Raw genomic sequence first — 23689 nt, forward strand, 5'->3', positions numbered from 1 at the left:
GAAAGGACAACCTTAACCCTAGATGTCAGTTCGCAGAACGGGGAGGATGGGAGGGTCGGTGAGGAATCTAACTAACTAATGTTTCTTACAGATACATCGTTACCGAAGGTTAGTAACTTGTTCATCTGAAAGAAACACGTTAGTTAGATTCCTCACCTTAGAATAGATACCCAAGCAATACCATCCCCGGTGGTGGGTCTGCGAACCAAGATCACACCAGAAAGTCCTGGAGGACAGAACGGCCAAAGAAGCCATCCCTCCGGACTTGGCTGTCAAGGCAATAATGCCTGGCAAACGTGTGTAGCGAAGCCCACGTCGCCGCCTGACAGATGTCCTGCAAAGGGACTCCCCGTCCCAAAGCAGTAGTAGCCGCTGTGGCCCGAGTAGAGTGGGCGCGCAGCCCAACAGGAGGGTCCTTTTTAGCCAAGGAATAGCAGATTTTTATACACAAAACGACCCACCGAGAGATGGTTCGTTTGTGCACAGCTTTCCCCTTCTTAGCGCCCACGTACCCAACAAAAAGCTGGTCGTCCACCCGGAACTGTTTTGTGCGGTCCAGATAAAAGGAGAGCGCACGTTTTGGGTCCAGACGGTGGAGCCTCTCTTCCTCTTTGGAAGGATGCGGAGGCGGAAAGAAGGTGGGCAAGGTGACAGACTGCCCAAGGTGAAATGGAGTCACCACTTTAGGAAGAAAGGAGGGACGAGGCCGAAGGACAACCTTGTCCGGATGAACAGATAGAAAAGGAGGCTTTGAAGATAAAGCCTGGAGCTCACTCACCCGTCTAGCCGAGGTGATGGCTACCAGAAAAGCAGTCTTTAGAGTGAGAAGACGAAGAGGGCAATTGTGAAGAGGCTCGAAGGGAGCGCACATCAGGAATGTCAAAACCAGATTCAAGTCCCACTGAGGCATTACAAAAGGGACAGGAGGGAACGTGTGTGTAATGCCTTTGAGAAAGCGCGTAACCACAGGGGACTTGAAAAGAGAAGGCTGATCAGGAAGCCGCAAGAAGGCGGAGATGGCAGCAAGATAACCTTTCAGGGTGCCCAGGGCAGAGCCCTGCCGGGCCAGAGAAAGAAGGAAGAGGAGAACCTCAGAAAGAGGGGCGGAAAGGGGATCCACAGCCTTTGCTGTGCACCATGCCACAAATTTGTTCCACCGGCAGGCGTATACCGACTTTGTGGAGGGACGCCTGGCTGCCAGAATGATATCACAGACTTCAGGAGGCAAGTCAAAGGGCATCAACTGCCGCCGCTCAATCTCCACGCATGGAGGTGGAGGCTGGACAGGTTCGGGTGGAGGACCGTCCCCTGCTGCTGCGACAGAAGATCCTCCCGAAGGGGCAGACGTATCGGGGGATCGGACAACAGACTGAGTAGCTCGGGATACCAGTATCTTCGTGCCCAATCCGGAGCCACCAAGATGACTTGGGCCCGGTCGCGCCTGATCTTCTTCAGCACTCTGGGCAGAAGTGGTATAGGCGGAAAGGCGTACAACAGACCGCAACTCCACTCGTGACGAAAAGCGTCGCCGAGCGAGTGCCGCCTTGGAAATTCCAACGCGCAGAACTGCTGACATTGCGCGTTCTCTTCGGTGGCGAATAGATCTAACCAAGGCTCTCCCCACTGCTGAAAGAGGCCTTGCACCACTTCGGAGTTCAGACGCCATTCGTGATCCATCATGCACCGGCGGCTGAGTTCGTCTGCTCTGGCGTTCAGAGAGCCCGCCAGATGTTGAACCACCAGGGTGACGCCCTGGTGTTCCAGCCATGTCCAGAGGCGCAGAGCCTCCTGACAAAGGGTCCACGACCCCACCCCGCCCTGATTGTTGCAGTACCACATGGCGGTGGTGTTGTCCGTGAACACCTGCACGACACTTCCCCTGACAGAGGGAAGGAAGGCTTTCAGTGCAAGCCGGATCGCTCTCAACTCCAACAGGTTGATGTGGAGACGAGACTCCGCCGGAGACCAGAGGCCTCTGATCTCCGCCTCTCCCATATGGCCACCCCATCCCAGGAGGGACGCATCCGTCACTACGACATGCTCCGGTTGGGGAAGGGAGAGGCTCTTGCCCTTGACCCACTCGCGGTCCGTGAGCCACCACTGCAACTGCTGTGCAGTGCCCTCCGAGATCAAGACATGGTCGGACAGGTTGCCGTGATGCTGGGCCCACTGAAACTTCAGGTCCCACTGCAGAGCCCGCATGCGCCGCCCGGCGTGATGCACTAGTAGGATGCAGGAGGCCATCAGCCCCAGAAGCCGCAACACTAGCCTGACCGAAACCCGGGATAGAGGCCGAAAGATGGGAATCAGGGCCTGTATATCCCGGACCCGCTGTTCCGGTGGATGGACCCGGAACTGCGCCGAATCGAGAACCGCTCCGATGAAGAGGAGCTTCTGAGAGGGACTCAAGTGTGACTTCGGCACGTTGATGGAAAACCCCAGCAAATGCAGGAGATCCGCCGTAGTCTGGAGGTGGGAGACGACTGCCTGGGGCGAGCCCGCCTTCAACAACCAGTCGTCGAGATAGGGGAAGACTGGGACCCCTGATCTGCGCAGATGAGCTGCGACCACCGCCATCACTTTCGTGAACACCCGAGGGGCACTGGTGAGGCCGAAGGGGAGCACGGTAAACTGAAAGTGCTCTTGGCCCACCGTGAACCGCAGGTAACGCCGGTGGGCCGGCAGGACGGGGATATGGAAATATGCGTCCTGCAAGTCCAACGCTACCATCCAGTCTCCAGGGTCTAGGGCAGCTAAAACCTGAGCCAACGTTAGCATCTTGAACCTTTCCTTTCGGAGGAAGGCATTGACGTTCCGGAGGTCCAAGATAGGGCGCAGGCCCCCCTTGCCCTTCTTGGGAACCAGAAAGTAGTGGGAATAACAACCACGACCTACTTCTGGACTCGGAACGCGCTCGACGGCCCCCTTGGCCAAGAGAGCCGAAACTTCCTCGCAGAGAAGATCCAAATGATCCCCCGAGATACGGTGGTGCTGCGGTGGCATGGCTGGAGGGGTCGTCTCGAAGGGGAGGGAGTAGCCCCTTCGGACGATTTGCAGCACCCACCTGTCCGATGTTATGGACCGCCAGTGGAGCAGGTGATGGCGAACTCTGCCGCCCACTGGCGTGGTATGGGCCTGAAAGCTCGGACTAGGAAGGCTTTGAGGCGGATGCTGCCGGGGTGGATGTGGGCTGACCACGTCGGCCTCCATTTCCGCCACGGCGGAAGCCACGTCCGCGACCGCGCGCAGGTTGGTTCTGCGGCTGGTGGCTTTGCGGACGTGAGGAGGCGCCCCTTCCTTGGCCACGAAAGGGGCGAAAAGCGGAGGTGTGCGCCCGCGGAGCCGAGAGGCCCAAGGACTTGGCCGTAGCCCGGGAGTCCTTAAAGCGGTTCAGCGCACTGTCCGCCTTCTCACCAAACAGGCGAGTGCCATCAAAGGGCATGTCCATGAGGGTGTTCTGGACATCCCCGGAAAATGACGTGGACCGCATCCAGGCGTGGCGGCGGAGCGCCACCGTGGTGGAAATCGCCCGACCTAGCGAGTCCGTGGTGTCAAGCCCACATCTTATGGCGTGCCGTGCTGCATCCCTCCCATCGGCCAAAGCCTGGGTAAGACGCGTCCGGACCTCCTCCGGACACAGGGGCAGCACGTCCTCCACCGTATCCCACAGGGAATGGGAATAACGGTCCAAGAGACAGGCGGTATTTAAGGACCGCAGGCCCAAACTAAGGGACGAGAACAGTTTCTTGCCAAACTGCTCGAGTCTCTTGGAATCCCGGTCCGGCGGAGCGGTCGGGAAGGAGGATTGGGAAGTAGAGGCCTGGATAACCAGACTCTCGGGGGTGGGGTGTTGGGACAGGAAACTGGGGTCGCCCGGAGCAGGGCGGTGGCGCCTGGCAACGTTCCTATCCACAGGAGGAACTGTGGAGGGCTTGGACCAGGTGCCCTGCAGAACGTCAGTGAGGGCCTCGTTGAACGGCAGCAGAGGCTCAGTGGAGCTTGCTGAGGTTTGAAGCACCTCAGTGAGGATGTTGGTCCTCACAGCCACGGCAGGCAACTCGAGCCCAAGGGCCTCAGCCGCCTTGCGCAGCACCACAGAAAATGCTGCACCCTCCTCCGAAGCCACGGTCGGAGGAGAAGTGAACCCAGCGTCTGGCGAGGTGTCCAGCCCGCTGGCCTCCCCCAGTTCATCTGCCCAGTCCTGAGAAAGCTGTGACTGAACAGCTAGAGGGTCCTCGAACCCCTCCCAGTCGCCCCCTTCTTCCGATTCCTGATAAACAGGAGGAATGATCGGAACCGGACTGTAGAGATGGTAGGACTCAAGCGGCGTCGGATGCGGCGTCGGTGGACGCCGTGCCGGCGTCGGGTCCGGATGAGGGCTAAACTGGGGCGTCGGCGTCACAGGCGTCGGCGTCGGTGGCGCCGGTGACGGCGTCGGTGGTTCAGGCGTCGGCGCCGGTGGAGGAGTGACAAGGTCAACCGGCGTCGACTGGGGCCCAGGCAAGGGCCCCGCGGGGACCTGCGGCGTCGAGACCGGAGTCGTCGACGGCGCCGGGGCCGGAGCCGCCGGCACGCGAGGTCGCCCAGTCGAGTCTGCGGGGCCCGAAGGCGCGCCAGCGGGCGTCGACGGCGGGGCCAGGCTCCTCATGGCCGAGAGGAAGGCACTGATCTCCGCCGGCGCCGCGTCAGCCCCAGGGACCGGAAGGTATGGGGGCGGACGCGGCACCTGCGGCTCCGCCGGAGCCGCGGGGGTGGAACCACTTGGACCCTCGGCCGAGTCGCGCGACCGGCGAGGGGAGTCCGAAGAGCGATGTCGCCGCTTGGACTTCTTAGAGTGTTTGGACTTACCCGACGACTTGGAGCCCGACGATCGATGGTGGCGTCGGCTAGGGCTCCGCGAGCGATCCTTGGACCTCCTCCTGGACCGGGATCGCGCACGACGCGGAGCCGAGTGGCGAAGCTCGAGAAGCTTGCGGGACCGCTCCCGCCTAGCCTTCAAAGTCAGGGCCTGACAGTCGTTGCACGACTCCGCGTCGTGGTCGAGGCCTAAGCAGTAGAGGCACCGGCGGTGGTGATCGGTCACCGACATCAGTCGATGACAATCTTCACAAGCCTTGAACCCAGGCATCCTAGTGGCACCAGATGTCGACAGACAAGGATCAAAAATGATCAAAAAGATTTAGTCAAAAAAGACTAAAAGGGGTAGCTCTCCCGGATCTGCGCTTACTGGCGCGGAAAAAAGAAGAACTGACGTCAGCGCGCGAGGGCGGCGTCTAAGTACTCCGACGACGTCATCCCGGCGCACGACGCCGACGACGGACGCGGAGCCGCAGACGACGCCTAGCGACGCGCAAGGGGTATTGCTGACGAAAAATCTTCCGGATCCAGTCTGACGCCTGGGGATATTCTAAGGTGAGGAATCTAACTAACGTGTTTCTTTCAGATCATTATCACAGTATCCCCAGGGAGGGTATGCTGGCACTGAGCAGGTACAAAGACAGTTGAAAGTTAAACCTAGGACCTAGCGTGGGTACTCAAATAGCCTGATCTTCGGAAGAATTCAAGAAGAGACTACAAGCTTCGAATGTGTAGCAGCAGGTCATGCCACTCTTTAGGAGAGATGTAAGAAAAAGTGTTGCTTGAATGTGAATTTACCTAGAATTTACCTTGAAAAAAACAAAAGACAAAAAGACAGGAGGCGTTTGGCAAACCTAAACAGTGGGTTAAATCAAACACTTTGGTCGGGAGAAAAGTTAGAGTCAGGGTCTGAGGACTGTCTCAAAATACAATTGATCTGAGCACTATTATATACATTGCTTGGAGCATCATTAAACAATTCATAGATACTTTTTAGGGAAAGTAATGTGGGTTTAGTCATGGAGTCATAAATTACTCCCACCTTATAACAAATGTAGGTGTGTCTCTATCTTGCCTGGACACAATGAGGGCCAGTGGGTAATGGGGACCATGTGATCACTGCGTGTGCTCTTTGTGCTGTGTTCCCATTGGCTGAGTGTTCCTAATATCATGTGGCATCTAATGTTTTGGTGTTTTAGGAATGTTCACCTCTACAGCAATGTATGCTTTATTGGAGTAAATCCCACCAGACCCAGACTATTGTGGTGTCGCTGCCTATTTATGCGATTCTTCTGGGTTTTTCCTGTTCTCTCGTTTGTTGTGCTGGTTACATGCAACCCCACTTCTAATCTGTCAATCAGTTGCCTCAAGCCTAGGTTGCAGGGCCTGCTTGACCACGTATTTCTGACCCGGGGTTGATGGAGAGGACATATTTGGTAATTTCGACAACAGTGATTTGGTCTTGTTTTTTCACACATGTACCATTGCGTACATGGACTTTCTCAATATTAACAAAAGCCTGACTGCCAGATCTGTTTTTCTATAGATGTGTGAGCAAGAGTCTAGATGGGTGGAGGTATCTGGAGGGTGTGTGAAAGCAGATGCAGTTGTTGAGGTATGCTGGGCCTGAGATCCCTAGTCTCTTGAAACTGTAGGTTTGGAGTGCAATTAATTAATTGATGGGGAGCCAGTGGAACTCCTTGAGGTATGGTGTGATGTATGTGTGACATGGGAGGTTTAGAGTGAGTCTGGCCCCTGGATTCCGGATGGTCTGCAGTCTTCTGGAGAGTTGTTTGTTGATCTTGCTGCAGATTGTGTTTCTGTAGTTTAGCTTGCATGTGACATGTGAGTGGGTGATGGTTTTCTGGGTGTTGGTTGGAAGCCATTTAAACACCAATTCCATGCATGTCAATGTTCAGCTTAAGGCTACTGGTCATCATCCAGTTGACAATGTTGGTCATGCATGCAGTGAACTTTTTGTGGGTGCTAGACACCTTGTCAGCGAGGGAGAGAATGAGTTGGTTTCATTGGCTTAAGAAAGGACTCTGATTTTGTGTGACCAAATTATGTTGGTCAGAGGGATCATGTAAGTGTTGAAGAGGGTCAGACTTAGGAAGAATCCTTGTAGGTGCTCGAGGTGAAGGATGAAAGAAGACTATCCGTATACATTTCTTCTTGCTCTGGTAATACAAGTGGCATGCGATTGTTGGAATGGGGAAATATTATGTCAAAAAACACTGTGATATGTGCAGACCCAACAACGGCAATACCAATAAATGCAATGTCAACATGTGCCCGCACAACAGTGCTGATACCAACATTAACAATATCAATGTATACCATAATCCATGTATGAATGAAAATGTTACCAGTAAAATCAATGTCAATGTACGTCATGATATAGAAATTCATAACTATGTCAATGCCCGTAAGGAATATGCTACTTACCAGTATGCATCTGTTCTTGGCATGTAGAGCTGCAGATCTATACACTGTGCATAGATCGCCATCTGGTGTTGGGCCCGGATGTTGCAGTTGTTTTTCTCTTGTAAAGTCTTTGGAAGTCACGAGGTATGTGACTCCTCCTTTGGATCATATTGCGCATGGGCTTCGGCTCCAACCTCAGATTGTTTTTCGCCAGCGGGGAAATGATGGAGCTTTGTAAGAAACAGGAAAGATGCCCATGTCTGCTGTATCTAAATAAGATAAACTGGAACAGATAAAGGTAATCGGGGAGGCGGGTCGGCGTGTGTAGATCTGCAGCTCTACATGCCAAGAACAGATGCATACTGATAAGTAGCATATTCCGTTCGAGGCATATGAGCTGCAGATTATACACTGTGCATAGATTGTGCAGCAGCACCCTCTCCTAGCGGCGACCACCAGTATCTGTTGCAGTTGTTTGAAACAGTGTTTTGAGGACAGCCTGGCCCATACTAGCCTGTTGCTTAGTTTGCACATCTATACAATAGTGTTTAGTGAAAGTGTGCGGTGTAGACCATGTAGCTGATTTGCAGATATCATCTAAGGGGATGTTCCCTAAAAATGCCATGGAAGCCCCTATCTTACGTGTAGAGTGGGCTTTAGGGGGAACAGATAGCGTTCGTTTTGCTTTGTGGTAGCAAATCTGGATGCATTTAACAATCCACCTGGCTATCCCAGATTTGGAGATGGGGTTGCCTTTGTGTGGTGGTGAGAAAGACACAAATAGTTGTTTGGTCTTACGAAAAGTTTGTGTTCTCTCTATGTAGAAGAGTAAAGCTCTTTTGACGTCTAGGGTGTGTAGCGCTCTTTCTGCAATGGTTTGTGGCTACGAGAAGAATACGGGCAGTTCCACAGATTGATTGAGGTGAAAGGCAGAAATGACTTTAGGAAGGAATTTTGGATTAGTACGGAGAACAACCTTATTATGATGCATTTGCAGAAAAGGTTCTTGAATGGTGAGTGCTTGTATCTCACTGACCCTTCTGAGTGAAGTAATGGCTACAAGGAAAGCCATTTTCCATGTTAAAAATTGAAGCTCACATTTATGTAGAGGTTCAAATGGAGGCCCCATTAGTCTTGTGAGAACGATATTTAGGTTCCACACCGGTGAGGGTGGCACTCTGGGGGGAATTATTCTCTTAAGGCCTTCCATGAAGGCTTTAATGGCAGGTAAACTGAAGATTGATAGATGCTGTCTATTTTGTAGATACGCTGCTATGGCAGCAAGGTGTAGTCTAATAGACGTGTAGGCTAGGTTGCATCTTTGTAGGTGTAGTAAGTAGCCTATGATGTGTTGGATAGACACATCTAAGGGATTGACATTTTTGTTGTGACAATAAATCACGAAACGTTTCCACTTGGCTGCGTAGCAAGCTCTAGTGGTAGGTCGTCTAGCTTCTTTAATGACGTTCATACAGTCAGGGGGAAGATTAAGGTAACTACGGAGAGTTCCAGCAATGTGGTGTACCACGGTTGTCTGGCCCAAGTCGGAACAACTAGGATGAGAGTTAGGGAATGTTGCTGTAGTTTGCGCACCACTAATGGAATAAGTGGGAGAGGCGGAAAAGCGTACGCAAATCTGCCTGACCAGTTCATCCATATCGCATTTCCTTTGGACAATGGGTGTGGATATCTGGCGGCGAAGCTTGGGCATTTGGCGTTTTTGTGGGTGGCGAAGAGGTCTATCTGTGGTTGCCCCCACATTTGAAAGAATGGTTGAAGAACTTGTGGATGAAGTTCCCACTCGTGGATTTGTTGTGTTTGACGGCTCAACAGATCAGGTGTTTTGGACTCCTGGGACATGTTGGGCTAGGAGAATTTTTTTTTAGGTATGGCCCATCTCCATATGGTCTGTGCTAGCTGAGAGAGCTGCAGAGAGTGTGTGCCGCCCTGTTTTTGGATGTAGTACATTGCTGTCATGTCTGTGTGGACTAAGACAGCCTTGCCTGAGACGTGTGTTTGAAAGGCTTTTAGGGCTAGAAATATAGCCCGTAACTCCAGATGGTTGATGTGGAGTAACTTTTGTTGAGGTGTCCACCTGCCCTGCATGGTGTGATGTAGTAGGTGAGCTCCCCAGCCGGAGAGCGATGCGTCCGCAGTTAGAACTATTTGAGGAACCGGCTCTAGGTACGGTCGCCCTTTGGAAAAGTTTTTGGTGGTCCACCACTGCAGAGAGTGATGGGCACGACCGTCTACCAACACCAGATCTGATAATTGACCCTGAGCCTGGTCCATTGGCGTGCTAAGCACTCTTGGAGAGGACGCATCTGGAGTCTTGCATGAGGTACTATGAATATGCAAGAGGCCATCATCCCTATAAGTTGCATAAACACTCGGGCTGGAAGAGAGTGTTGTGGTTGAAATTTGGCGCGAAGAGCTTGTATGCTTGCTATCCTGGCGGGACTGGGGTAGGCTAACGCTCTTGAGGTGTCTATGGTGGCACCGAGGTATTGTTGTATGTGGGACGGATGCAGATGGGACTTGGCATAGTTTACTGTGAAGCCCAGGTCGTGAAGTAGTTGGATAGTGGCGTGAGTGTGTTGTACACACTGGTTGTATGAGCTGGCTTTTATGAGCCAGTTGTCTAGGTATGGGAAGATGTGGATGTGTTGTCTTCTCAGGTGTGCTGCCACTACCGCTAGGCACTTGGTAAACACTCGTGGCGCTGTGGTGACTCCGAAGGGGAGTACTTTGAATTGGTAGTGGTGACCGTCCCCTAAGAATCTGAGAAACTTCCTGTGAGCGTTGTGAACGGCAATGTGGAAATAGGCGTCCTTGAGGTCTATGGTGGTCAGGAAGTCGTGCTGGGAGAGCAGAGGAAACACCTACTGGAGTGTGACCATGTGAAAGTGGTCTGAGTGTATGCATTGGTTTAGGGGTCTGAGGTCCAGAATGGGTCTTAGGGAGCCGTCCTTTTTTGGTATGAGAAAAGATAGGGAGTAAACTCCCTTGTTTTGTTGGTGTGTAGGAACTGGTTCTATTGCATTTTTTTTGTAGGAGGGAGATCACCTCCTTCTTTAAAAGTGACAAATGTTCCTGTGACATTGGGCGCTGTTTGTGGGGGGATTGGTTGGGGGGGGTAGATGTTAGTTCAAGACAGTAGCCTGATTGAATTATCTGTCGCACCCATCTGTCTGAGGTGATGGTAGCCCAGACAGGAAGGAAATTGTGCAGTCTGCCCCCGAATGGAGTGGAATAGTCTGGGGGGAGTGGAGGGAAGTCACTGGGTGGGGGTGGAGGCAGAGCGGGAGGTGTTAGTTTTGCCTCTGCCTTTGTTGTTGTTACCCCTGTAACTGCCTCCTTGGTAACCCCTAGTGAAGGAAGTGGAGGCGCTGTCGGAGGAGTAGCCTCTGGTGGTGCTTCTAAAGGAGGAACGGTGAAAGGAGCGCCTGGGAGCTTGCGACTGCAAGGCTCCCATAGATTTTGCTGTGTCTGTGTCCTTTTTCATTTTTTCGAGGGCTACATCGACATTAGGGCCAAACGGGTGTTTCTCATCAAAGGGGTGGTTGAGGATGGAACTCTGAACCTCAGGTTTGAACCCTGAAATGCGTAGCTAGGCATGCCTACGCAGAAGGACGCTAGTATTTATTGTCCTGGAGGTGGTGTCAGCTGCATCGAGAGCACAACGGATGGAGGTATTAGTGATAGTTTTACCCTCCTGAATTAGTTCGTTGGCCCTATGTTTATATTTGTCAGGGGGGCGTTGCATTATTGACTCCAGCTCATCATAATGTGCCCTGTCATATCTGGCTAGGAGCGCTTGGGTGTTAGCAATGCGCCATATGTTGGCCGCTTGGGACGCTGTCCGCTTGCCAGAGGTGTCCAGGAGTTTAGACTCCTTATCTGGCGGTGGAGCCTCACCTGATGCCTGGGAATTGGCACGTTTCCTCGCATTGGAGACTACCAGGGAGTCTAGTGGTGCGGGGCCTTAATTTAGGTTGGATCTGTTGGGGCGGCCTTATATTTTTTCTCAATGCGAGGGTTAATGACCCTGGCCCTAACTGGGTCTTTAAAGACCTCTGGTGCGTGCTTAATAACTCCCTTAAGCATGGGCAGAATTGAGGTGGACCTCTGTGCAGTGTCAAATGTATCTAAGAGGAAATCCTCCTCTACGGGGTCTGTGTGGAGATCAACCCTGTGGAAGTGGGCAGCCCTATGGAGTAGCTGGTTAAAGCCCATCGTGTCCTCTGGGGGTGAGGGTCTAGAAGGGTAAAGATCGTCCTGTGGGACGTTAGGGACGTCTGGGATGTTGTAGTCGTCCCATGGGTCTGGGGACCTGTAGGAGTAGGGTCCCCTGTTGGTTGGTTTTCTGCCACGTCCCCTGTGTCGTAGATATCATCATTATCCTCATCTGGAGATGGTGTGGGAGAATGATGGGGTGGGGGAGGAGAAGGAGGATGAGGATGAGGTGGAGGAGGAGGAGGAAGAAGTGAAGGAATCCTCAAAGGGGAGTTAGCAAAGTCTCTCCTTTTTGGTGGTGGAGCTGGTGCAGGCCTGTCCAGTGATCTTTTTCTGGTGCTAAGCATCAAATGCCCAGTCTTTGGATCCTTTTCGAGGGTTTTTTGGTAAGGTCGAAACAGTTCCTCTGTAAGGGTCAGATCCTTCGGTTCCGATGGTGTCGGAGCCGTGGGTTTTTTAGGCGTTGGTTCGGCACTGGTTCTTTGTTTGGAACCATGGGGTTTAGAAGTGTCTTTTGACTTCCAAGGTGGGTTTCGGATTCAAGGTTTGGGAGTCGAGGCTTTTCGAGTGCTTCGGTGTCAAGCTCGGCGTGGACGAGGAAAGGGGCGTTTTCTTTGTCGGTGTCGATGAGATTTTTTCGGCACCGAGGGTAGGCTGGCTCGAGCCCAAGCTGCCGAAAGGCTTGATGGGCTTCTTAACTGGGCCAGGAAGCGAGGTATGGGAAGCAGTCTTTTGGTGCATACCTAGACGCGAAGGTGTGATCGAAGCCTTTTTGAATGGCGTGGAGGGGGGTTTAGGGTCGGGGTCGACGTCTGTACTCACGCCCCTCTGTGCCAAAGTGATGTACTCGACGTCGGAGTCGTCAGCTTCGGAGGCGCTGACGAGGCCCTCTTCGGTGTGCTGTTGTTCCGGAACATCGACGCCTTCTTCGAAGATGTCGTCGGGGATCGAAGTCGACGAATGAGCCATTGTTCTCCTTGCTCGTCGGTCCTGTATCGTCTTCTTCGATCCGAAGGAGGTGCAAGCTGGACAGTCCCTTGCCTAGTGTTCTGGAGAGAGGCAGAGGTTGCACACCTCATGGAGATCGGTGTGGGGAAACTTCGACCCATATCGAGGACACTTTTTAAATGGCGTCCTTTCCATCAGCCAGGACCGGAGCCCAGGTAGGCCTGAAGGCCTTCGTCGGCGACCGGAATTGAAGACTTCGAATGTTGAGAGTCGCGTCGCGTGTGGAGAACGCGATCAAGACAATACCGTTGAAGGGGGGAGGATTGCGCACCGAACAGGAAAACTGGAACGGTTCCGAATTGGAGCGCGAAGAACACATCCGAGCCCGATGGCGGAAAAAAACAATCTGAGGATGGAGCCGAAGCCCTTACTCTCAGATTTACCCAAGTTGACCTCTCCATCAACCCCAAGTCAGAGATATGTGGTCAGACAGGCCATGCAACCACACCCATGCCTATTGAATAACAGGTCACAGGTGGGGTCTTTCTTAGCGCCAAAGACAAATGCACGCCCAGGGATAACCTTGATTAATCCCACAGATAGATAGTTGCACCACAAACAGGTCCACGGTAATTGGGTCCAATAAAACATGTTTGGCCAGATGGTCGCATTCCTAAAAAATACCACAAAGTTAGATATCACATGTAGAGAGACACACAGCTAATCAGGACACGATATGCACACCACGCGTAGTAAGCATGCATTTATCCTGCCGTTCATCTGGACATATACACACTGGACCACACTAGCTTTCCCCGAGGTCAAGATCCATCTGTGTCCCTATCAGAGGCACAAACTGGTTTATTTACAACGAAGACGCTTTTAAGAATGCTGAAATGGTTTTATTGTATATCGCAAAATGTGTATATAACCAGCCAAAACTTTGAACACCAAGAGGCTTTCCTCAGGCACATTCTGTTGAGACTCTCCCAGCCACTGCGTTGAATTAAACCGGTTCCTGTTTTGCTAAAAGCCTCTTGTCTTTTAATTTCTTTAAGGTAAATTCACATCCGAGCAACACAATGTTGATGTTATTGATGTTGTTTTCCTGGTGCTTACATGGTCAGTAACCTTCTGTTTTTGCACAACTAACAGTGCCTATCCTCTTTTAGCATGCAACCAGTTGAAATGTAATGTCGAAATCTGTTTCCCGTAGAAGGAATGTCAGGTAGTTAATTAGTGGTATGCTATTCACTCCACAATTTTTGGACATTTCTCATTTGGGGCCATCACCATTACAAATGCATTCTGGTTCACCCAAGATCATTCCCCAGATCACAAATGTATGAATTTAAATGCCCAAGGTGATACACTCACCTAATTTATTCGCAAAGTGTAAAAATGGAACAATACTTTGTGTAAGTGTCAAATGTAACAAAATAGCAAAAGGCATTGAAAAAATATACAGATTTAATCACTGAAAATTAAATTCAACATAAACCCAGTAAAGTATGTGCCTAAGTAAACATCGACTAATTTTAAATCTAATAAAAAACCTACTTTTTTATATTTATTTGAGGAAACAATATATAAAAAAGTCATGGGATTGACATAGCAATATGCATGTACAAACACAGGTACATCAGTCTTCAGTAGTCTTTCTCTAATGCATGAAACTCCATGTAAACTTTACCTCAAAGGGATCCCCAGCACTAAAATCAAAGGAGAGAATCAAATTCACTTTCCTCTCAGGGCGAAGAACCAAAGGATAAGCTGAATTTATTGCCAGCCCAGCATCGATCAAGTTGATGAACTCCTTTTCTGCAAGCTCCTTGGGGATAGGCTTATCTGGAAAATAAATGTTGCATAAAGTAGCATGACGTTGATATCTTCAAAGCCTGTATTTGGGCAGAAGGTTAAGATTTGCTAAATTGACATTTCATGACCTTTTAACAGAAGAGATCAAAACGCTTCCCAGATTTAAAAAGGGGAAATCTACAGCTTAAACTGATATCTCTTCTGTATTGAATCTTTTTAGTGCTAATCTTGATCAACTAAATATCCCACAAGGATTCTTAGAATTGCTTCTTCATTATCACACATGATTGGTTCCAAAGTAATCCCACTAGAAAGGATTCCCAAACCTCCTTAGTTTACCTTGGATATAAATTGGTTTAAGTCAAGGGTAGTTCCTCGAGGCCTTTCAAGATGAAAACAATTCAAAATGATTTTAATGCTCCCCAGATTGTTCCTATAAGATGTTTAAAACCAATAGATGAGGAGCTTCTGTTTTACAAATGAATTCTGAAGATTTTACATAAATTGTTATTCAAGTGTCAGTACCTGGCCCTTCCAGAACCTCATAACATACACAAATGAGTGCCATGTTTCCTGTCACAGGTGACAGCCCTCCTAGCAAGTGTTTGTAAACATTTTATTATTCTGAAAATGGATCCGTAAAAATGGGCCACTTCCTTTTGGACCTCATTAAGCAGTCATACATTGAAGATAAAAAACACCTATTATGTGAACAAGTCAGCGGTCTCAACCCACTCTTCTTTTTGCATTGTCTGCTAAAAATTCCGGCATTTGTACACAGTTAAATGCTAATTTTGCTTCCTCTTCATGTTACTGCTATAAGTGTAAATTCATATTTTCTTATGTGTGATTATGAAAATATATTTCTAGTAGTTGTAAAGATAAAACAATAATATACCTGTTGTGTTGCATTTGTACAGATAGTTATAGGTGGTCCCCCATTGCCAGGAAACAAGACATTTCATGAGTTTGGCCATAATCACCATCTTCTCGTATGCTGATGATGCGACTGTTGATAGAATGAATGTAAGATTAGTTAAAACCATTGCAAACTAAATGACGGCACAAACAAAACCTAATGATCTAGAGATACAGTAATTCAAATAAGATAGCTATTTATGGACTGATGCTACTGTTTTTAACTCTGTGCACTGGGCTACTCTTCACTAGTCCCTAATGTATGTGCGCTCACCCATAAGGCATAGTACAATTGGCTAATTCTCAATCAGCATACTTATCTTTCCAGGAAGACCCTTTTACATAGTGTTAGAAATTAAACCAATTACATTGAAAAATTAAATGTCCCCTGTGGACAGCAGCACCTACTGCAATTACTAGACTGACAGGGAAAACATGGCTTTGGGTCTATATGTGTAGCCTGACTACAGCAGCTTTTACACAGGATCTGTCAAAGTAACCCTTTTTGACAGGAAGGAGTTCTATATTTAAATATAATTTGAAACACCTAGGTAGGGCTTCTAAACCACAAGGTAGGGTGCTCACCGTCTAAAAATGTAAGATTTCATGTTTGCAAGTTACTACAGTGATTAACCCCAAAAGCTATTTTTGTAGCTGTTTTATAAGTAAAACAAAAGTGCAGTTAAAATATTATTTTGTGTTATGTTTGGTTTGGAACATTCTACAGAAATCATTGAACTACTTTTTTCATATCTAATAAAATCCAGTTTAATGTTAAAATTAGATTGTTGATGAATATACAGGGAATGTAACTATTAAGGGGCCGATTCCGATTTTGGCCGGAAGGTCACCGTACGATGGTCGGAGCCCTTCCGACCGATTCGGAACGTGTCGGCTGGATTCCTTTCCGACCGAGCCATTCCGATGGGCTCAGTCGGAAAGGAATCCGACTCGGATTTCCGGATGGCTGACGACAGGCTCGGAGAGCCCATCCGCCGTCCGGAAATCCCTCAGTACTCCCCCGGCCGCCTCTTTACGACCGAGGGAGTACGATGGCAGCTTTTCACTGTCTTTTCGTGCCAGTCTTTCCGGCACGAAAAGGCAGTTGGAAACTGTCTTCGGGGGCCCCCAGTAGGGTCCTCATGGGTGCGAGGCTGCCAAATGGCGGCCTGGGGGCACCTATGGGACCCCTCTGTGGATCCCTGCACCCGGTGGCAGGCACCTTGGGGTGCCGGCCACAGGGTGCAGGGATGAACTGCACCCCTGCTTTTCACAATGCAAGCAATGCATGGTTGTTTGTGGTCTTCAGGTTGGAAGCAGTGCAGGATTCATTGTGGGCTGCTTTGAAGGGGAAGTGGCAGGGGTGGCAGGTGAAGGGTCCTTTGGTTGATCACGAGGAGGAAGTGAAGCAGCTTTTGTTTCAGTGTCCGAGGTCCAGATCCAGATCCAAGAGCTCCTTGACAGTATATTGGCAGGTGGCAGGAGGTCCAGAGGTCCTGGCGCTGGGCATGGTCCAGATGCAGACGGGCACAGACAGCACAAACGATCACTGGTAAGGGCCTCTAGGCGCTGGAGGCCGTCGGGAAGATTAAGCAAGCTATTGCCCAGAGTCACATGGTGCTGGGCTAATCTGTCGCCGGCGCCGGGGATCGAACCGTGATCCCCGGATTCCGGAATCAGTCGCCCTGGCTGCGACGCCGCACATCACTTTACTTGTGTGGTGTTATCGAATGGTACTGTAACTACGATTGAGATGTTTTTACCAATCAGTACTGTCGAATTCCTAATGGGGAAATTAATACTCTTATAATATTGAGGATTCTTAGGGCCAAAATCAAAGATAAACTTACACTTTTGTGCCATTTAAAAACAACAAGTTTAATTTTACAAATAGTATCTGTGTGTATGTAATCTCCGCTGTTAGGCCTCTTATGTGCGGAGTTCTCTACCCCGACTGCTGAATCTCAACAATCTTAAAATTACTACTAGTAAAACTAAACTTGTAGCTTGTGAATACCAAAAAATATTAAACATACATAAAGGTGTATGTTTACCATTGTGAATCAGGCATTATATAGCTTGGTAGACTTCCCATATTTAATAACCCAAGAAAAACTAGAGCACCCTTTGAAATGTACCATTTTGGTGAATTGGTCATTGGAAGACATATGTAACATAGCACATGATCTTCTGTTGACCTTGAGCAGTGTGTCCGAATATCAAGGGCGACTTGCGCCCAGGCAAAAATTTAACCAAAGAATAGAAAAAGCTTTACCACTGTGTATGCTGCAGGTGAACAGCACCCATCACAGCAAAATCTGCAACCCGTGGCAGCAGTGAAGTACTGTCTGACTCCAATGGCTCTATTCACAGTGGTTCTAGTTCGAAGTGTTGGGATAGCTCTGCTGTCATTTCTTTGATACGGATGAAGTGCACTGACAATAAAGTGTAGCAAGTAAAAAACAGATTCATAAAACAAGTGAGTCTTCAGTGTCTGTCGGAGAGTTAGAAAGTGTGATCTCTGACTACGTTCTACAATCAGTTGATTCCAGATTTTGGTACCTAAGACTCTGAAAGTGTATTGTAGCTGACATAGACACAAAGGGGCCGATTACGATGCAGCCGTAAAAGGCTCTGACCCTTGGTCATCGTAACGGGCTGCTCTGATTCCTTTCCGACAGCCTCATTTTGATGTAGGGGGTCGGAAAGGATTCAGACCGGTCATTCCAGCTGGCTTCCTACGGACTTGGAGACCCCTTCCGCCAGTCAGAATGCGGCAAGTAATTTCAAGGGTGGACATTACGATGACGGATTCTGACATAGTTTCAATGCCAGTCTGTCCATGCCAGAAAGCATCTTTGGGGGCCCCAGCAGGGCCTACTTCGGTGCACGGCCTCCGGTGGGAGGACAAGCCGGCACCTACGGTGCCCGCCTGTTTATCCCTGCACCTTGTGGCAGGCACGTTGCGGTGCCTGCCACGGGGTGCAGAGATGAACTGCACCTCCCATTTTACGATGAGAGCATGCATTACTGTCAGTTTACAGACGGAATGCATGCTCCCATACTAAAATATAGGAATGCGATCGAACAGTGTTCAGTAGCATCCTAATGGGGCAGTCAAGACCGCCGACCAGGTGTCTGTTGATCGGTCCGATGACCAAGATGGTGTAATTATTCCACCTGACATCGTAATGAACCCCAAAATGTAATTTAGACTCAATAAAAGGTGAGTTTATTAAAGATTAAGGGGCTCATTACAGTGTTGGGGGGAATAACTCTGCCCAACACCATCTCGGTCATGGGACTGACCGACACCTGGTCAGCGGACCCGAACGCCCCATTAGGATGCGACTGAACCCTGTTCGGTTGTATTCCTGTATTTTACTATGGGAGCGTGCATTCTGGCCATAAACTTGCCGCAATGTATGCTCCCATAGTAGAATGGGAGGTGCAGTTCATCCCTGCACCCCGGGGTCAGCACGCTGCTCTCAAGCCCTTCATCATAGGGGACAACCACACCAACATTCCATGATGCAGAACATAACAGAGAGGCCACCCTTCCTACTTGTTTTAATATTTTATAATATATTTAATATTAAGAACATGCAGGAATATTACATTTTCTAAACCTAACAATCAGTGAGGAGTATACGGTTTGATTAGTGTGGTCAGGCATGATTCTGTGGCAGGTAGTAAGCCTAGGGAATAAGGCATATACACAACCTGTGTTACGTAGTCTACGGGCAGAGTGAAGTTTCCTCCTGGTCTGACATGCATGATTGTATTGAGCAGACCGCTGCATTTTATATTACTTGCAACGATCAATTGTAAGGCCAGGTATAGACTATTACTAATTTGGATAGCACACAGGTGTCAGAAATCAGTGAATGTATATTGTCCGAATGAGAAGTAATTGCTTTTATTAACAGTCATACTGGTGCTCAGACGCAGTCAATGCAAGACGGTGACACCAGGAGGTTTGGCTTTCTAAGTGTGAAGTAGAGGACACACATTACTAGGAGATCAGTGTATGGCATCCCCCAATCGCTGTTCCTGTCTAGAATCAATAATTATGATTTGTCGGGAATAAGTTTTAAAATATTCCAATCCATCCAGCATTGAACACCTACCAAATAGTCACAGATCTCAACAATTTAAGTTTGAAAATGTTCTGAATAGACCATGATCTGTAAATCATTATCATATGAATACACCTCGCATCTACAACAAACAAATGATGGACGGAATGCTGACAATGCATACATTCTCCCCCAGTCAAGAGATCTGGGTTAAATCCATCGTTCTTTTGCCCACTACACCACCCCAGTTTAGACATGGCCATATGCAAATCAGTCTTGATCCTGTGCCTCATGGGAACAGTCCAGCCCGAACTTACTTGCATCTAAACGAGAATATCAGTTTGATTAACAGTTGAACATAAAATTCAGAAAGGAGAGGAGACAAAGAGGATATTTGGGATGAATTTATTTGAAAAGTGATCCAGTTGGACAACTTATACCCTTCGCTCTAAGAATGAGCTAAACCATTTGAGCATGGTCACCTATACTAAGATCTTTTAGATGTTTGATCAGGATATCTTTGTCAACTGTAACAAATGCTGTGGAAAGATTGAGATAAATCTCGACTTGAGAAGGACATTTAGCTTAAATGAGGTTCAGCTCTTCAATGGCGAGAAGCATTTCTGCCTTTGCATCCCTCGGTCAGAAGCCAAACAGCCAATGCTTCCAAAATACCACGGTATTATGAATGGATCACAAAAGGTTTTGCACGGTGTATGCTGCATGTCAACAACAGCCATCACAGCACAAGGTGCATCCGGTGGCTTTAGAGAAGCTTATGGACTTTCCAATTGGGGATCCACTGGGTATTCTATAGACACGGAAAGGACCACAAACAGAGACACTGAAGTTAAGCTCCAGCTGCTGCTCAAACACCTAGGCCTGTGCAGGCTCCTGCTGTAGCAGCGAGCATTGCCTAGCTCTATTAACACTCCAATCATAGTGGCTCTAATCTTAAGCGTGGGGGCCGCTCTGCTGCAATTTCTTTGCGTCTTGTGAAACCAAACAAGTTGTTATTTGTACCACACAGTCATAGTTTTTTAAATCTTTTTTTAAATTCTGATTTGACTTGAACACAAAGCAATTGAAGTACCTTTTCGTGCCTAATACTCTGAAGGAGAGGCATTCCTTCCTACTTGTTTTATCATCAGAACATGCTGGAATATTACATTTTCTACTTGAAACAATCAGTGAGGATTATAGGGTTTGATTGGTTTGGTCAGGCATTATTCTGCAGCAAGTAGTAATCCTTGTGAATAAGGCAGATAGACAAACTACCTTCTGTGGTCTACAGGCAGGAGCTAAGTTTCCTCTTGGCTGGAGATACATGGTTGTTATGTTCTACTACAGCAGAACAAACAGACTGCTGCATTCTATAGTGTTTGTAGTTTTGATTTGAGCTTAGTCGTATGCCCAAGTAGAGGCTACCACTAATTTGGATAGCACCCAGGTGTCAGAAATCAGGGAAGGCATATTGCCTGAAAGAAAAGTAATTGCTCTCCTCAGCAGTACCAGAGTATGTTACCTGGATCTCAGATCGCAGTAATGTGTGGCCGTGGGATCAAGAGATTTAGCTTTCTAAGTGGGAAGCAAAGGAGAGCCCATAGTAGGAGGCCAGTATATGTCATCTGAACCATCTCTGTTCCTCGCTAGAATCAGTTATTCCGTTTTGTTGGGAATAAACTTTAAAGCATTGCAAGCTATCCTGCATTGAACACCCACCAAATAGACACACAGCTCTGCAAATTCAGATTGGAAATATTGTTATAAATAGACAATGAACTGCATATCATCAAAATATGAATACACCATTCAGCCAAACTAGTGAATCAGTTTGATTAACAGTCGTGTTAAAAAGGAGGGGAGACAAAGAAGTTACTGGGATCAATTTAGATAAAAAGTGATCCAGTTTGACTGCTTATGCCCTTCGCTCTAAGATTTGTCTGCACCATTTAAACACAGTCACCTATAGCAATTAATGTTTCATCAGGATATGTTTGTCAACTGTATCAATTGATGTTTGATCAGGATATGTTTGTCAACTGCATCAATTGATGTTTGATCAGGATATGTTTGTCAACTGCATCAATTGATGTTTGATCAGGATATGTTTGTCAACTGTATCAATTGATGTTTGATCAGGATATGTTTGTCAACTGTATCAATTGATGTTTGATCAGGAATCAGGATATGTTTGTCAACTGTATCAATTGATGTTTGATCAGGATATGTTTGTCAACTGCACCAATTGATGTTTGATCAGGATATGTTTGTCAACTGCACCAATTGATGTGTGATCAGGATATGTTTGTCAACTGCACCAATTGATGTGTGATCAGGATATGTTTGTCAACTGCACCAATTGATGTGTGATCAGGATATGTTTGTCAACTGTATCAATTGATGTTTGATCAGGAATCAGGATATGTTTGTCAACTGCACCAATTGATGTTTGATCAGGAATCAGGATATGTTTGTCAACTGTATCAATTGATGTTTGATCAGGATATCTTTGTTTACTTTATCAATTGCTCTGGAAAGATCAAGATAAATCTCAAGTGCAGAATGGTTTTCATCTTGAATAATGTTCAGCCCTTCAACGGCCAGAAGCACTACTGACTCTATCTCTTCTGAGGCCAATTCTTCAAAAATATTATTTTCTTATGAACAGTTTGATAATTGTCTAGTTATTATCTGTTCTTTTTCAGTGCAGAGAACAGACTAATATGGCAGTTTTTGATTGTGTCCCAGATAGACTACGCGCCATCGAGCAGTGCACACACACGTTAAACTGGCTGATGGTATAAGTCTGTCAAGGAGATTTTCTATGAAAGTTGGCCTTAGACAAGGATGTGTTTTAGCCTCACATTTGTTAAAATTATTTATTGCAGTCCTATCTCCAAGACTTGACTAGATAAACTCTAATTGTCAGTGATTGGGCACCTTAAACTTGACGCACCGTTCCTATGAAGACGATATAGTCTTACTCATCCAAACAACATTGGGACTGCAGAGATAACTCATAAGATAAGCACAAAATGCCAAGGTCAGTAAATTAGAAATTAACAAGACAAAAACAAAAATAGTGTCCATCAAGAATCGACCTGCCCACCACTCAGAATCATGCTTAGAGACAAGATTTTAAAGGAAGTCAGCAGTTATAAGTATCTGGGCCTGCACATGGACAAGAGATTAAACTTCCAAACACGCAACCAATACGTTGCTAAGATTGGAAGTGCACTGATGTATGCATGCTGTGTAGCCACCAAGAAGCTGGATGGTCCCTCGTTTAATAATTGGTAGCTATAGAGGCTAAACTACTCCCAACTGTGGCATATGCAAGTGCTGTCATGCACAGTAAAGATGCCTCGCTTCTGGGCAAATTGCAAATTAACGCGTATAACCACATATTTGGCCTTCCACAGAATGCTTCCACCGCTCAAGTTTGCCTGGAATTTGGCCTCATGCAGCAAGTTCAGCGGTGGCTCCTCCGCTAAGGCAGAGGAGTGTTTCCCCACTGCCCTGGGAGCAGTTTAAAAAGGAAAACTAGAATGATAATAATTGTTAGTTATTATCATTTTAGTTTTCCTTCCTGCTTAGGTGAAGGGCGGAGCGGGTGGGCCTGGGCTGGCAGAGCAGGTGCCAGGGAGAGGAGTGTTAGGCACACTCTAAAGTGCGCAGGATGATTTGGCTGATCCTTTAGGACCGGCCAAACTGTCCTGCACCCTTTGCATGTTCCCCATCAGGTTACATTACACAGACTGGTAGAGAACATGTACAGCCTCCCTGTCCCCGTCTGAGCACCGAACCACGGGGCTCAGACCAATCACAACACTGCATTGTAGTGTTGTGACTGGCCAGGGTATTCTGGGAGGCTGTGTGCTTCCTGTTGCGTCCAGAGAACACGTCGGAGGAGAGGCGGAGGCCAGTGGCGGCCTGTGGCACCCTGTGGCACCCAGGTAAGTCTTTGCTTATTTTATTTTTTATCCCCCCCTCCGATACCTCCCTACCCCACCCTACCAACCACGTTCAGTAGCAGCCGCTCCTGCCAAATGCGTTTATTAAATAATGCTCTGTGGCAGTTACTGGAAAAGGATCCTCACTCCATCTACAGTGATTACTTGCAGTCATCATTTGAAGTAACAAACACAACAGACCTGTGAAATGTAAACTACCTTACACAGCCTTTTGCCAAGCAATAAATAAAGCTGCAAAAATGCATTCTCTTTTAAACGATAAAGAAGTACTAACCAGCTGGATGCACACTCCAATGGCATTACAATCTTATTACATCTTGAAACCAGCTGCATATCTAAGTACAATGTACTCAGTGCACTTAAAGCGGAAACTGATGGTTACTTGTCTTGGTACTCTGTCATCTCTGGGCGATCAACCATCATGGAAAT

General features: G+C 48.0%; 1 protein-coding gene across 1 annotated transcript in view; it reads right to left on the reverse strand.

Moving 5' to 3' along the window:
* The window catches only part of LOC146799893 (cytosolic phospholipase A2 gamma-like), a 335231-nt gene that overhangs the window by 55940 nt on the left and 255602 nt on the right, over positions 1 to 23689 (reverse strand). Inside the window, exons 9-10 of the mRNA XM_085623690.1 lie at positions 15185 to 15295; positions 14162 to 14316 (exon numbers count right to left, since the gene is read on the reverse strand). Of these exons, the coding sequence (XP_085479816.1) occupies positions 14162 to 14316; positions 15185 to 15295 (266 nt within the window). The remainder of the gene's footprint in view (positions 1 to 14161; positions 14317 to 15184; positions 15296 to 23689) is intronic.

Source organism: Triturus cristatus, chromosome 8 (genome assembly GCF_964204655.1).
Source record: "Triturus cristatus chromosome 8, aTriCri1.1, whole genome shotgun sequence".
In the NCBI taxonomy this organism is placed as follows: domain Eukaryota; kingdom Metazoa; phylum Chordata; class Amphibia; order Caudata; family Salamandridae; genus Triturus; species Triturus cristatus.